Genomic DNA, 14,102 nt, shown 5'->3' on the forward strand with positions numbered 1-14,102 from the left:
TTGCTATTTTTTTGCTGCCCTGAACCTACCTTCATTCATTTTTCAGCTACCATTTACATATTTTAGCCCTATTCTTCAATCGCAATGATATCATGTCTTCCTGAAGAGATAATATTTATTTTGAAAAAGAGGTCAACACTATTAATATGCGTAATAATGCCCTTTAAGGTGCCTTGAAAAGTTCTTGTTCTAGTCAATCTCATGTATATCATCACTACTAACATGATTTTTTTCTCTCATTTGGGCAGGGCTGTGAGTAGATGCCATGTGAAATTTCAAGCAGTTTGCTGCAGGAAATTGTTGTTTCAGTTGTTGTGTGTGTTGTTAAAAATGGAAAAAAGTTAATACTGTGCAGTCATAAAATTCTTTGTGATAGAAGGTTGAATGCTGACTGAAATTTATTCAAGCATTGTGCATGTGAAGGAGTATTTTGATGAATGATGTTTTCAGCATTAAAATCATGGATTGCTTGGGAATATTATCTGGCTTTACAATGGAAAGACAAGGTAAAATGGAAACGTTTTTCATAGAAAAATTTTCCTTTTTCTGCTATTGGCATTGTCCTGCATTGTACAGTTTTTTCTGGGCTCTCTAAACAAGTTTTATTGTACATGTGGAAACTCACTTCAAAGAAAAACCTAAAATGGTACCTGATTGTGAATAATTAGGAAACATGAGTGATTTCAATCATATGAAAAAAATCCAAAATTGGAAGAATGGTGAAAAATTGAGATAGTCAAAGAAAATTTGGTAAAATGCTTTGAACATTTCAAGAAATTGAATGACAATATTCAAAGGAGAGGAAGATAATACCTAATAAATTCTATTTATTAACCTAATTATTACAACCTTAATGGGCAGGAATGGTTTGTTGATTCTGATGACCCCCAGAGCTTTTCTGACAGGAAAAACAATATGCTCAACCATTCCAGATAGGTTGAAGAGTATGAGAAATTTGAAGGTGTTCCATACAGTGTCTGTCCTCAAAAAGGTGGTTGCAAAGGCATATGAGTGGGATGATGATTTCATTTAAAAACACCAATAAAGAAGTCTACAGGAAGCCATCTAAATTATTTATCCAAAAATTGTTTTAATGGAAACTATTCTCACATTGGGTCCTGGTCCTATGGGACTTGACCAGATGGGCCAGATGTCATTCCCAGCACCAAGAGAAGTGAGGCTTCTGCAGTAATGTACCCATACAATCCTTGAAAATCAATAACCACAGTAGAGAAGGCAGATGATGACTGATTTAGTTAAAAATGGGAATGACAATGAAAGTTAGGATGATGTTGATAATGGAAATTACAGGGTCTGTTCAAAATAGATGAGACTGTTTGAATAAATACTTGATTCTATAAGCTACCTAAATAATTAAGCATGCTTAATACCTTCAAAATACAGCCCTTGGCTGCCAATTCGACTCTACCAATAATTTTTTCAGCTTTCTAATGCTGTCCAGCAAGCTTCTTTTGGGATAGCCTCTAATTTTGCACGGCAATTTTATCAGATGTCTTCAGTAGTTTCAATATGACATCCTTTTAAGGTGGATTTCAAATTAGGAAATAGGAAAAAGGCTACTGGAGCAAAATCCAGGAATTAGGATGGCTGGGGATCACTGATGTACTATTATTATTGGCCAAAAACTCATTAACAACCAATGATGTGTGCAATAGTGCATTGTCATGTTGCCACCACCAAGACTTATTTTTCCACATTAGTGGTATCTTTTACAACATGGCATGTCTTAACCTTGTCATAACCTTTATATAGTGCTGCCCATTCACTTTTTGTTCTTTGAGGACATATTAATAATAAATATTCCCTTTGCAATCGAAGATAACATCAGCATCACCTTCACATTCGATCATCTAAGCTTTTTTGGGTCATGGAGAAGATGGTCCCTTCCACTGTGAAGCCTGGGCTTTGTTTTCTGTATCATAACTATGGGTGCAGGTTCCATTGCCTGTGATGATTGTTGTTTAAAAGTTTCAGTCATCATTTGAATGATCAAGGATTTCCTGGCTAATGCCAAGACATTTTTGCCACTGTTCATCCCATGGCAGCTACGATCCTCACCAAGGACATCATCTTCTGGAAATTCATCCCAGTGCCTGTTATTAGTGAACTCTGTTAATTACTAAAGATGAGTTTTTCCCTAAATTATTTAATTTTTAATGGTACATATTTCCAACAACCCATTGATTTAGCCATGGACTTACCTTGACATCATTCCTGGCCAATATTAATATGGACCATTTTGAAATAGTTTTGTTTCCCTCAGTTCACACTCTCATTAATACTGTATTTTATTGGTTAAAATATATCGATGATGCATAGACATTTTTTGTGCATAGACAGTTTCAAAAGGCAGATAGGAAAGTTTTTTGTACATATAAATTCTCTCCACTCTAATGCGCAATTCACATGTGAAAAAGAGATAAAAGTTTCCCCATATTTCCTCCACCAATCCCTTTCCAAAGACAAAGATGGATTGGTGTTCTCCATTTTTTGGAAGAAAATGCATGCGAACCAAATAATTATTTCTATTTCAAGGCATTGCTTTGCCTAAAAGCTTCTGGCATTTCATGCAATGAACCACCAATTAGCCTCTATTCCTATGTCAGATTCAAATATAAATAGGAAACTTAACTTAATTAAATCGAAAGCAGTTAGTAATGGCTATAAAGAAGAACTAATAAATAAACTTTATTGCAAGAAACTTACTAAAATAGCAGTAAACAACATTTAGATCCCTGAATATATAAAAGATCCTACTGCCAAATGGCAACAAATTCTCTATCTAGGGAATATTTTTCAAAAAGCAATGAATAAATTACCAAAAGATAAAATTAAATTTGCCTTTTACAAAAATTCATGCCTTAAGAACCTAATCTCACACGCTAAAGACAAAGTTCCCTAAGACAAGTAGAGTGGAATGCAGTTGAATAATGAATTGAAGAGCTTGGAATATTCCACTAAATAAATTAGGCAAATGGGATGGAAATTCAAAGAAATAATTAGGGAGCTTCTAAGATTTGTAGATGATAGGAACATAATATCCCTTTTTGCAAAGCACCTTATCAAACTCAAAAGACCACAAAAGTGACTTTGAGATTGAAATTCTCCATTGTGAAAGTAAAGGCCACAGACTTGATGCATTGGAGCGAGTAGGAAGTTTTGTGTCCATGGCAAGGATGCACTTGCTAATGATATTTTGTATTCCTCCCACTCCGACCTCCTATATGTATGCTACTCTTTCATATCCAGTGATCCCCACAGAGGGGGATCCCCCCTTACCATAACAAACCCCAACAGCCAACGATTGACCCTGAAAGCTGTACTTCCCTTTCCCTCCCATCTACATTTTTATCCCTTCACCCTTCCTCTATCATGCAATTTATGTGCAAATGTATACTTATTCTTTATTCACTAATAGGGTCCAAATATTTTTAGCTAAACCATGCCACCCTTATTACAACTATAATAGTCAATCAAATAACATTTTAGCATTGTATGGTGTAGCCATTTATATGTTTTCTTAAAGCTGTCAATATAGATATTCTTAGTACGCATAAACTATTTTACAGAAATACATTTGAAATTCATAAAATAAAGTACATAGCTGCAATAACTTTGGGCTGAAATGGAAACTTCCTTTTACAGAATGTGTGAATTAGATTATACATATACCTATATATATTTACATAGGTCTGCAATTATGCTCAAACTTCCCTGTCTAGGAAATTCGCACAGTTTATAAAAACAAATGTGGCTTTCGCAACCTTTGCCACAACAAGTGCTTCTTACCATTTCAATAATCCTTTGAAAAAGGTGTAATGCATTCTTGCTGTGTGGTCTCGATCGCTTGAATCTTTCCCTCCCCATTCGTCGGACTAAAAGAACTGTCATAGTTCCTTGATTACATTTCGGATCAGCGCTGCCAAACTTACCTCATCTCTCACCTGCAAGGAGTACAGCTCAGTTGATTTTGAAACATATATAACTTGCTCTTATTTAGTCAACATAACCAATGATATCAAATAATGAATGTATGTACACATTAATGCAAATTTTCTCTGATGAGTCCAAGATTTATTAATATGTTTTTAAATCTTTCTGGTTATTTATTTATGAAGGGCATGGACGCAAAAAATCGATTAAATTGCAAAGGTCACATAAAACTTAGGCCTTTAGTATGTAAATTTAACCTATTTATTACCCAGGTGAATTCAATCAATTGCATATCGTAAAATTTTCTAGCTCATCTGCCTCATAAATACTTGAGAAGAGGCTTCGTTTACTGGATATACCACGCTAATACGCAGTCCTCAATAATAGCACAATAAGCAAATAAAAATGTTTACTATAAATTCAGTTTAACTTCTGCGAGGACTCTTGCGGAATTACTCTACCGACATAGTCATGTATGCAGGAAATAGTGTTGATTTCTGAACGTGCGACAGGTACTTTACTTGCAACTATTACAGCGAATATAACAAAATTCATCATTTTCATCCCTTTTTGATGAAGAAAAATCCATCCTCATCACTACAACTACCTTGTCCTGATAACTATCGATTAGGAAAGCGCACCCCAACAATGCTCTTGCGTCAAAGTCCATTTGATTGTGGCGGTTTTGCTGTCCGCGCATGAGCAAATGACGTATCGAAACGGCAGCGGTCTCGGCTTGAACAAATTCACTATTCTGACCTGGTGTTTCAGCGCCAGAGTGGTGTTCGCACAACTCGGACCGTTGCCTAGGGATGCTAATGGACAACTGCCAACTTTTAGTGCAATAACTAAAACATTACACCCATTTATTGAGTCGGTCACTTAAAGGCAGGACCTCTATTGTAAAAGCCTTCTTTTTATTAGCATATATACTAAAACTAATGGTGGCCCTTAGTTTTTAGCGTACTCCGCAAAGTCGCGGCGATCGTATCAAGCGATCGTCATCTGTTAATCTGTTTACGTATTTAAACGTTGTGTGTCTCAACGATCTCAACGTACTCAACTGTACCATTGGCACAGGTTTATTATCCATGGTGCCAACTCACCCGAATCCTACGTTATGGGGTTGGAATGTGGAAGAATGTTTATTTGTTGCCTGCGAACCTAAAAGTGTATAATGGCATAGCTCCTTTAAGCATATTAAGTAATTTTTTAAGGAGGGAGAAGGTGTTACATTACCCGAAAATTCTTCAGAGACGATGGCGTTTGTGGGCGGAACGACAGGGAGCGATGTTGCTCAAAAATTTCTGGATGCATTGCAAAACGACTTAAAAAATGTGTCATTAGAAACTAAGAAAAAGTATCCTCAAATAAAGGAGGTATGTTGTTCTTAGTTTCATTCAAACTTTTCGCGATGATTCTCTGTGTGTTGTCATTTACGGCTGCTGTTTCTTCCGCGAACTGATGCTAGTTTAAATGTAAAACGAAAGATTATCGGTTTTTAAACCTTTGGTATTGTAAATTAAAGCCTATATCATATCTAAATGTATGCTATTAGCTTAAGTGTAGCGATTGTGTCATGAGTGTGAATTGACACGACCCATTGTTTTTCTGTGGGAAGTACTTGCAATGAGACCGGAGTACACCTTAAGGAACCGCATACATAATATATTAGGGAATGAAATTTTTCCAATTGATATCATAGAGCGGCAGTTGAAATTTACTAGTTGTAGCCCATCAATCATATCCTGTCTTAATTGTTCTTCACTTATTTCTTTTTAAATCGGCAGTCGTGCGAAGAAGGAATTGTTAAATTAAGGAATGCCGCTGCCAATCCCCAAACCCCTGTGTTTTACATAGTTAACCAAATATTGTACCCACTGGTGCAAGGGTGTGAAACCAAGGATACTAAAATCGTTCGAGTAAGTTCTGAGAGTGGTGCTCTATGAATGGGGGCGTTCTTGTGATTAGTTTAACCCTTAACATGACATCATTCCTGATTTTGTTGCAGTTATGTTTGGGCATCATTCAGCGGCTCATGATGCAACAAACTGTTGATCAAAAAGGAGCCCGTTACATAACTGATACCTTGTGGATACTAATGGAGTCAGGCGTGGAAGAGGTAAAAGTTTTGCAGACAGTCACCTTACTCCTAACTACGAACACAATAGTGCATGGGGATACTTTAGCGCGGGTAAGTTGAAGGTATATTTATAAACTGTCAGTCATTAATCTGAGACTGTTTAGCGAAGAAAAACTCATCAAGTTAAGCTCCTTTCGGAGATGTCGGCCCCTAAAATTAGTTTCGTGTATGGTAACCAGTGACGATTATAAAAAGGCACTTAAGGTTATAATTAGCAACTCTGTTGTGAAGCCTATATGGCATTCGGGGTGGTAGTGTCCCTTATGAGTGATTATGGTTTCCCAATTGAAACTGGTGTATGTAAAATCTCATGGACTGTGTATAGTTAGGTTTGGTGAACCAGAGAGTGATTTTAATCTTGGTGTCACAGGCCCTCCCTGATTAGCTCCTTACAACTGTACTTCTAGTCTTCATTTATATACTAAAGAGTAGAATGTCTGATCAAAATGTGCCATATTTCACCTACATTTGTTGTTGCAGGGGTTCTAATGATTGTTCGTTATACACTCTTTCAACCGGAAAATTAAATTGTATTTTTTATATGGTCAAGTTTAAGAGCATATGCTTGTGCTGTTTGGAAGTGTTAAAAAAGTGTGCAGTACTGGTGAGGCATTTGCACAATAATATTAATATGTTGACTGGTTTAATTTAAGTGATTAAGTGGGTTTATTGTGGAACAACTGATGTTAAATGAGCACAAGTGGAGGTTACAGCAAGTAGTGAGAGGGCCATTAGATATTTCATTAATGGAACATTGAAGCAGATGTATCTAATGTGGGATAACACATCAACTATAAAATATTTAAAGGAGGAATGGCAATCAAGAGTTTTGCTGGCAAGGGAGACTTCATCTTTAGGGACAGCCTTCATAGCATCAACTGGTTCAGGAGATTTGAAGAGTTAGCATTTGATGAATGATTTTTCTCTGTTGGGTTGTTTAGTTAGCAGCCAAGTGCATCATGCCGATGCAAGGTTTGCGATTTTTTAGCCATGCCTCTGTCCTGGATTCTGTATTCACTCGGCTGATATAACCCATAAAAGACGTAAAGGAAGGACACCCCAGGGGCATTAGGGCCGCAAGCATCATCAATCAGAGCAAAATGAGTTATATTTCCCAAAGTTGAGATCCATGTTTTACTTGAATGCTTTGATCGTCATCTTGCCAGGAAGCAATTGCCTTGGAGCTTGAGGCCATTGAAGGACAAGAAAATCTTGATTTGTTTATAAGATTGAGGAGGTGATGATAAATTAGGGTTGTTTGAAGCAGTTAGTTCAGAGTTGCAAAATTTACCTTGTAAACTCCATTTGCTTGAGTGTGAGTAGTTTTTTGTCATGTTCTAATTACATCTCAATGCGTACTTCACTTTGTATTCCAGAATTTGGTCCTTTGCTTTCGTTTGCATTTCACTAAGGACTCAACCACTATCAACACAGCTGGTGCAACTGTGAGGCAGCTTGTTTCACTCGTATTTGAACGGGTAGTTGCAGAAGACAACTATTTCCACGAGAAGGATACAGTTCAACGTGATGTCCAGTTAGAAGAACTTAAAATTCCAAGTAATGTCGCCCCAAAAGGATTGAGGCCATGTGCTGCCGATGCATATTTGATGTTTCAGGTGAATGTTGTTGAGTTGTCTTTGTACATGTTTGTTCTGTTGTACATTAAATATCTTTAACGTTAGAACTTAGGTGGTCGTCACATTTTGGGCAAGGTGGAGATGTTTTTGTGAACACTGGTATGCTATCCAATTGAATTAATTTATGCCAACTGTTTAAAAACAGATTGCCATCATCGGATAACTCCTATTCTCTCATTTATAAAAGTTTGAAAGAAAATAGTTACATTGTTGCAAATGGACTTTTTTGGTATCACCAGATTAGTTGATCATTTCATTTGAACAATAATTGAAAGAAATCATGATGATTACTATTAGTGAAAACATTCTATAATTTGAATTTGGGCTCTCATCATTTCAAAATCTGCCTGAGAAAATTTTGATAAATTTCAATAGCATTGATTAATTGTGCATATCTTCTCATTATTTACAGAAATGAAGTAGTAATTTGGGAATAATTCTGTTTGGAGAGCTCTTGATGGTTTTTATTGGTTATTGATGAACAGTTTATATATATAGTTGGTTACTGATAAAAAGTTCTTTCTCACTGCCAACATTATTGCTGAATCTAATCGCTATGATACGATGAAAGATTGCTCGGCATGTAGAAAACTTTATTGTAATATTGATGTGCAATTGTCAATGGGCAAATCTTTTGTTGCCTCTGAAATGAATGAAACCTGGCAAAAGCATTGAAGGTTCATATTAGGTCTTTTTTTTAACTGATCAAAATATTGGTATTAGTTTGGCCTTTAAAGGGACTGTCTTTACTGGTTTTCAAATCAATTATTCTGTATATACCTTCAGGCATGAAATACGGCCTCAAGCTGTGATTTTTGTGGATGTGCATGCCCTCATTTTTATGCTGTTTAAAGATATCTTTTAACTGCCGAGTGTACAGTTTTTTGTATTGAATGGTGGAGTGGCAAGGCCTCTGGTACATTACATGGCGTTCATTTAGTGTACTTTCAATTGTCCCTTGATATGCAATTACCTTTTAAGGACCATGTCCAGTGTATTAAGAAACAAATCTGAAAATTGGGGAGCTTTTATTTGAGGCCCACGCAAACATAATTGAAATTAAATGCTGATGTTAGTTTTAAGTTCTAAAAGTCTATTTTTGGACATAAATCAGAGGAAATCCAATGAATGGGAGATGTAAGGGCTAAAATATTTTGAGAATTGCTGTCATCCCTTGCATCTCTTCCGAAAAAATTTGTAGCATTTTCTGCCGAGAGAATGTGATTGTTTCATGCATCACTCAAAAATATTGATGCTCTTCCTTTGCAATGAAATGAAATTATAAAAAAAATATAATGAAGTAGGGTAAAAAGCTGTGAAAACTTAAGGAGCAATTCAGTGCAGCAAATGAAAATAAATTTGGGGAAATTAAATTCAGAATTCGTCATAATTGAATGATAATATTTGAAAATACGATAAATTGAAAATTGTTTTGTTTTGGTTAGGTGGACATTGGGTAAGCAGGTTGTCATGAGCATTGCTTTGTGTGGACTTGAATTTATATTCATGTCGTGACTCCTTTTATTTTGAACAGGATTTAGTTCAGCTGGTGAATGCTGATCAGCCGTATTGGCTCATTGGCATGACTGAAATGACACGCACCTTTGGGCTTGAACTGCTGGAGTCAGTCTTGACCAGTTTTTCATCTGTATTTTTTGAGGTATGGACTCCTGGACTCCTTTTTGCCTGTGCTCTGTAGTGTATTTTCCATGTACAATAAAAACTAGTGGGCCACTTTTATGGCATTTCCTCAACTATTGAAGAGCGCTCAATCAAAAGAATTTTGACTCAAGTGCTGCAGGCTGCAAAGCCGATGGTTGTAACCTGTGTCAGTGGCCCTTAATTTTCTTATCAATTGTGGAACAGTAAGAGAGGGGTATTGGTAGAATTAGTGTTGATGAAAAAGTAAATATACCATACATTTTTAGGATGCTTAGTTTCTTTGCTTTCAAATAACAAATGATATTTTTTAATACTGTGTTATTTGTTTATTTTTCAGCATCCTGAATTCTGTTTTTTACTGAAGGAGCGTGTGTGTGCACTTGTTATCAAATTATTTTCACCCAATATTAAATACCGTAATACTGTTCCTGCAAATCTTCAGCCAGCAACGCCTTTGGACAAGCCATATTTTCCAATTAGTATGAGGCTTCTTCGAGTAGTGTCCATTTTAATTCAGAAATACCACAGTCTTTTGGTAAGTGTAATTGCAAAGTAGTCATGTTTTCTCAAAAAATTACTTACTTTTAAATTTTCACTTTATCATTTGGGGCTTTTTCACTGACAAGTGGCATGTTACAGGTTAAGGAAATACTTTTCCCTGAAATTACATGGGTTATTAAAGCAAGGCAGTGTCTGCCTACTAAGCTAGCCGTAAATCTCTCAAATGATTTATAGTGTGGTTTATTTGCATAAATTTGAGTGCACTATTGCTGTGAAAAAGGCATTATGGTACAGGCTGTTATCTTCTCCAGAAAAAAAGAGGCCAGGCATAGCACATGACTCATTACGTTGCTGAAACTTTCATCAACATGGGGGAAATTCACTCCACAATATGACAGCCCTCGGTAACATGAAATACAGTGTGACTAAAGTCTGTGGACATTATGTTGTGAATTTGCTTCATGACAAAAGTCGTGTAGATTTTCTTCTTTTCTGGAGTCTTGCTAATGGTCATCTAAGATAAGCACAAGGCAGCATGACCATTACTGATTAAATTATATATTTATGGCGCCTGTTATGCACTGTTACATAGTTACCAAGCTGTTTTTGAAATTCGATGAAAAAATGAAAAGAAGTAAATTTTTTTGGGAAAAGCCTTTTTATTTATCAGTATAGCTCCTTGTGAGGACTCAAAATTTAGTCCAGTGCTTCTCCAATGTGTTGATCCTTCCAAATAGTATGATTGTTCCAGCCCTGCCAAGCCTGCATTAATTTTCGCATTCACCTCGTTTAAATAAATTCCCTTACTGCCAGCCATCTCTTCGTAATGGAGAAGAGTTCCCTGCCAAATCGAGTGGTCAAAGGCAGCCAAATCTGGAGAATAGGTGGGATCGGAAATGAGTTGGAATCATCACCTTTTTTAGTTTTATGGCCGCAGCTGCGCTGGATTTAGTGTGTACATTGTCATGATGGGAAGGGATTTCTTTGTGGGCCAATCGTGGGCGTTTTTCCTATGGCTCAGTTTTCAAATTATCTAATAACCATTAATAATAGAAACCTGTTATATTTTAACCCTTTCCCAAATAGCCATTAGAGATTATTCATTGAAAATCCAAACAAAAGTAGTTGTCATAGCCTTCGCAGCTGAAGGAAGTCTTTGCCTTTTTTGGTGCAGGCTCCCCACTGGCCACCTATTTCATGGACTGTTCCCTGGATGCAGTGTTGTATCTATGCTTTGTCCGCAGTGATGAAATAATGATGAAAGTCCTGTGGATTTTGCTGAAACGGCTGCAAACCAGCCTTGGGACAAGTCACTCAATTTTGTTTTTAGACAACTGTCAGTGGTCGTAGAACCCATCTTGTGTATTGCTTCCTCATGGTTTGGAGATGCGTTGTGGCATTAATGTCCCGCACCTTCTATCTTCTATCATCCATTGCCATATAATTGATTTGGTCGATGATTGCTGGAGTAGAAGCGTCAACAGGCCATCCAGAATGGTCTGCAACACTTGTGCTGATCCAAAAACTTTGTAGCCACTTATAAACCTTTGAATCAAAGGCATGCATTCACCACAATGTTTATCGATTTTATGGCATTTTCGTCTCTTGAGGTGACTTGCCTTTTAGAAAGTAATGTGTGATCAGCACTGAGTTTTCTTTTATCCATTTTTTTAAATCACTTGATTTGCTTGATTCATAAAATTAATGAACACAGAGGAAGAGTATCACTGATCAGGTATAAATTTTGTGTTTTTTATTTCTTCAAGAGATCTACTAAGTGAAGATAACACTAATAGTCCCCATTGGTGTCATCCCTCAACTTTTCAAAATACTTTAATTTAGGTGCATATATTAATTGTTGATGCCTTTGATTAGCCACGGTCTGCTACTTATCGCTTGTTCAAGAGCTTCACCTTGTTCCAAGGCTCTTATCTGCCCAGAAGCTTTCGATATCCCAACCCCTTCCTGCAACCAGTTAAGAAAGTTCAATGAATATTTTATTTTCCATCACTATGTGGTGTATATCATTCACCTTCTTTTAGTTCTTTTATTATTTCTCTTCGTGCTAGTCATTCTGGAATGAAAGTGCCGATCCAGTTTTGCTATTGCTCTTAGGGAAACTATGAAAATTTTGACTGGCAGTTGCTGGGGAAATTTGACTTGCATGCAGTCCATCAGGTAGCAATAAATAAGAAAACGTAAGTGGGCTCCTTTGGAAATTTCATCACATTTCTAAGTATGGGAAAGACCCTATGTAAACTTATTAAATGAAGGGGTGGCCGACCCAACTGGAATGTGATTTCCAAGGAAGGGGTTGCAAAATTTTTCAGGTGCAGTCAAATGAATAAATTACTAACTTTAATTCAGTTGTCACCGAAAAATGCCTGCAAAATTCTCCATAGTGGCTCCTAGGTTGCTGATGGAGCACATGTGTCACACGCAGTATATAATGCTAGAGCTTTTAAAGCCAGTAGAATGCAGAGAGAGCTTGGGGAACTATGTTGCATGGGCTCTGCTTTTTCACTGTGGTTGTGGTAAATATTAAGTCAGAAAATCATGCAGTTGTGTATTTTCTGTTGTGGGTGTCTATATTGAAGTCATGAGCTTAACAATGGTCAATTTATGAAATACCTTTTAGTGGACTTTTCTGTAAATCCTGAAATGTTTTTTTTTTGGTAATTTTTGCCCTGGAGAGAAGTTGGGTGAATACTACTTTGCGGATGGGTATAATGGGTCTTGTTTGGCTGTTTGGCTTGGTGTTAGCCAAAGTTGCAGAATGTCTCCAGCAATTCTCCAGAGATAGTTGCTGTACCATAAGTAATGTACTACACATAAATATAAATGTGAAAGCAGTTGCTGTAACAGGATATAAATTAAGTTCTTAAACCCATCAGTAGCATAAACCTAAAGACTTTTATGCAACCAATCCAACATGGCCATTTTTATGTTCATAAGAATCTCAATAGTAATCTTATGGTGTTTTTCTTGTGTTGCTTTTTGCAGGGGCAATGCTTGGCATTTTTTTTGGATCACTGCTTACCCAGTAATCCCTGTCTCTAATGAATTAAGTTCACTAGAATATGTCTTCTTACATCTTCCGTGTATTTACTCTTATTATTTTTTAAGCATAATATTTGAATCTTCATGATCTGGTCTTCTACATTCCTTGGTCTGCGTGATTCTGCACTCCATAATCATTTAGCTTCTCCCTCCCACCCTGTTAAGTTGGTTCCAAGAGGTGATAGGTTCATTCAGTGGCCCAAATCAGACTTCTCAGGCTGCTTCACCCATCTTCAGGTTTAATATGTGTAAACTTCAGCAGATTACTGAGCATATAGATTTTTCTGTCATTTCCTTGAAACACTTAATGCATTACATTGAAGGATGCCTACAGGTCTTTTCATTGACTCCTCTGACACATCTGGTTGTACTTTATTCAGCTTTCCCATTTGCACAAAATTGATAAAAACATTTACTGCCCATTTATTTTATAGCACCAATATGAGTTTGAGATGCCTAGGTTAATATTATTTTACATGCTTTACATAATTTATATTTTTACCATTTGCCTTATTACCTTATTTTCCTGAATATGCCTATGTTTTTTGTCACAATTTACAATTGAAAAAACCAACTGTTGGCTTAAATTCAAGCCTAAGAAAAACTTTTCAATTTTGCATTGTATCAAAAAGGAATAAAGTTGAATGTTAGTTTTCAGGTCAATTTTAGTCTTTCAGATCTACTGCTTCACATTTTCTTCAATTTTTCTGTTAGTTAAAATTGTAATTTTTCAAAAATGTTGGCTGCATAATAAACTTTTAGAATCAAATTTATTTCTTGTTTGTTTAGTGAATCTAGCTAAAATGGGACTAAGTATTATTCTCTATATCTCTTTTCTTTGTAGCCCTACTGATTTAGAAATACAAGCTTTTTATTTAATTTGGTTTGACCTTCACAATAATTCAAAAGTGAGCTATGCAAAATACAAAGTTGGTAAATAGATGTTCTGTACAACCGGTCATTTTGATAAGCAAAAAATGTGTAGATGGTCTCAGAGACTGATTGGCATGTTGTGCATTACATTTTTATTGCAAATGAAGTGACATTTGATCCTCGAGCTTCCTCAGGTTTGGGCAATGAGAGTATGTAAAGTTAATTTTTTTTAAAAAACATATGATCATAGTTAACACTCTTTCTCCTGTTAC

The 14,102-nt window shown here is 36.2% G+C and overlaps 1 protein-coding gene across 3 annotated transcripts in view; it reads left to right on the top strand.

Moving 5' to 3' along the window:
• Nucleotides 1–5,018: 5,018 nt before the first annotated feature.
• mon2 (Mon2 homolog, regulator of endosome-to-Golgi trafficking) overlaps nt 5,019–14,102 on the top strand; it is a 66,839-nt gene continuing 57,755 nt past the window's right edge. For all 3 annotated transcript variants that reach the window (XM_071582587.1, XM_071582588.1, XM_071582589.1), the window contains exons 1-6: nt 5,019–5,333; nt 5,745–5,876; nt 5,966–6,148; nt 7,474–7,713; nt 9,269–9,394; nt 9,734–9,931. In XM_071582587.1, the coding sequence (XP_071438688.1) occupies nt 5,214–5,333; nt 5,745–5,876; nt 5,966–6,148; nt 7,474–7,713; nt 9,269–9,394; nt 9,734–9,931 (999 nt within the window). In that variant the 5' untranslated portion in view covers nt 5,019–5,213. The remainder of the gene's footprint in view (nt 5,334–5,744; nt 5,877–5,965; nt 6,149–7,473; nt 7,714–9,268; nt 9,395–9,733; nt 9,932–14,102) is intronic.

The sequence above is a fragment of the Hetaerina americana genome, unplaced genomic scaffold, assembly GCF_022747635.1.
Source record: "Hetaerina americana unplaced genomic scaffold, ioHetAmer1.1.p SCAF_12, whole genome shotgun sequence".
NCBI lineage: Eukaryota > Metazoa > Arthropoda > Insecta > Odonata > Calopterygidae > Hetaerina > Hetaerina americana.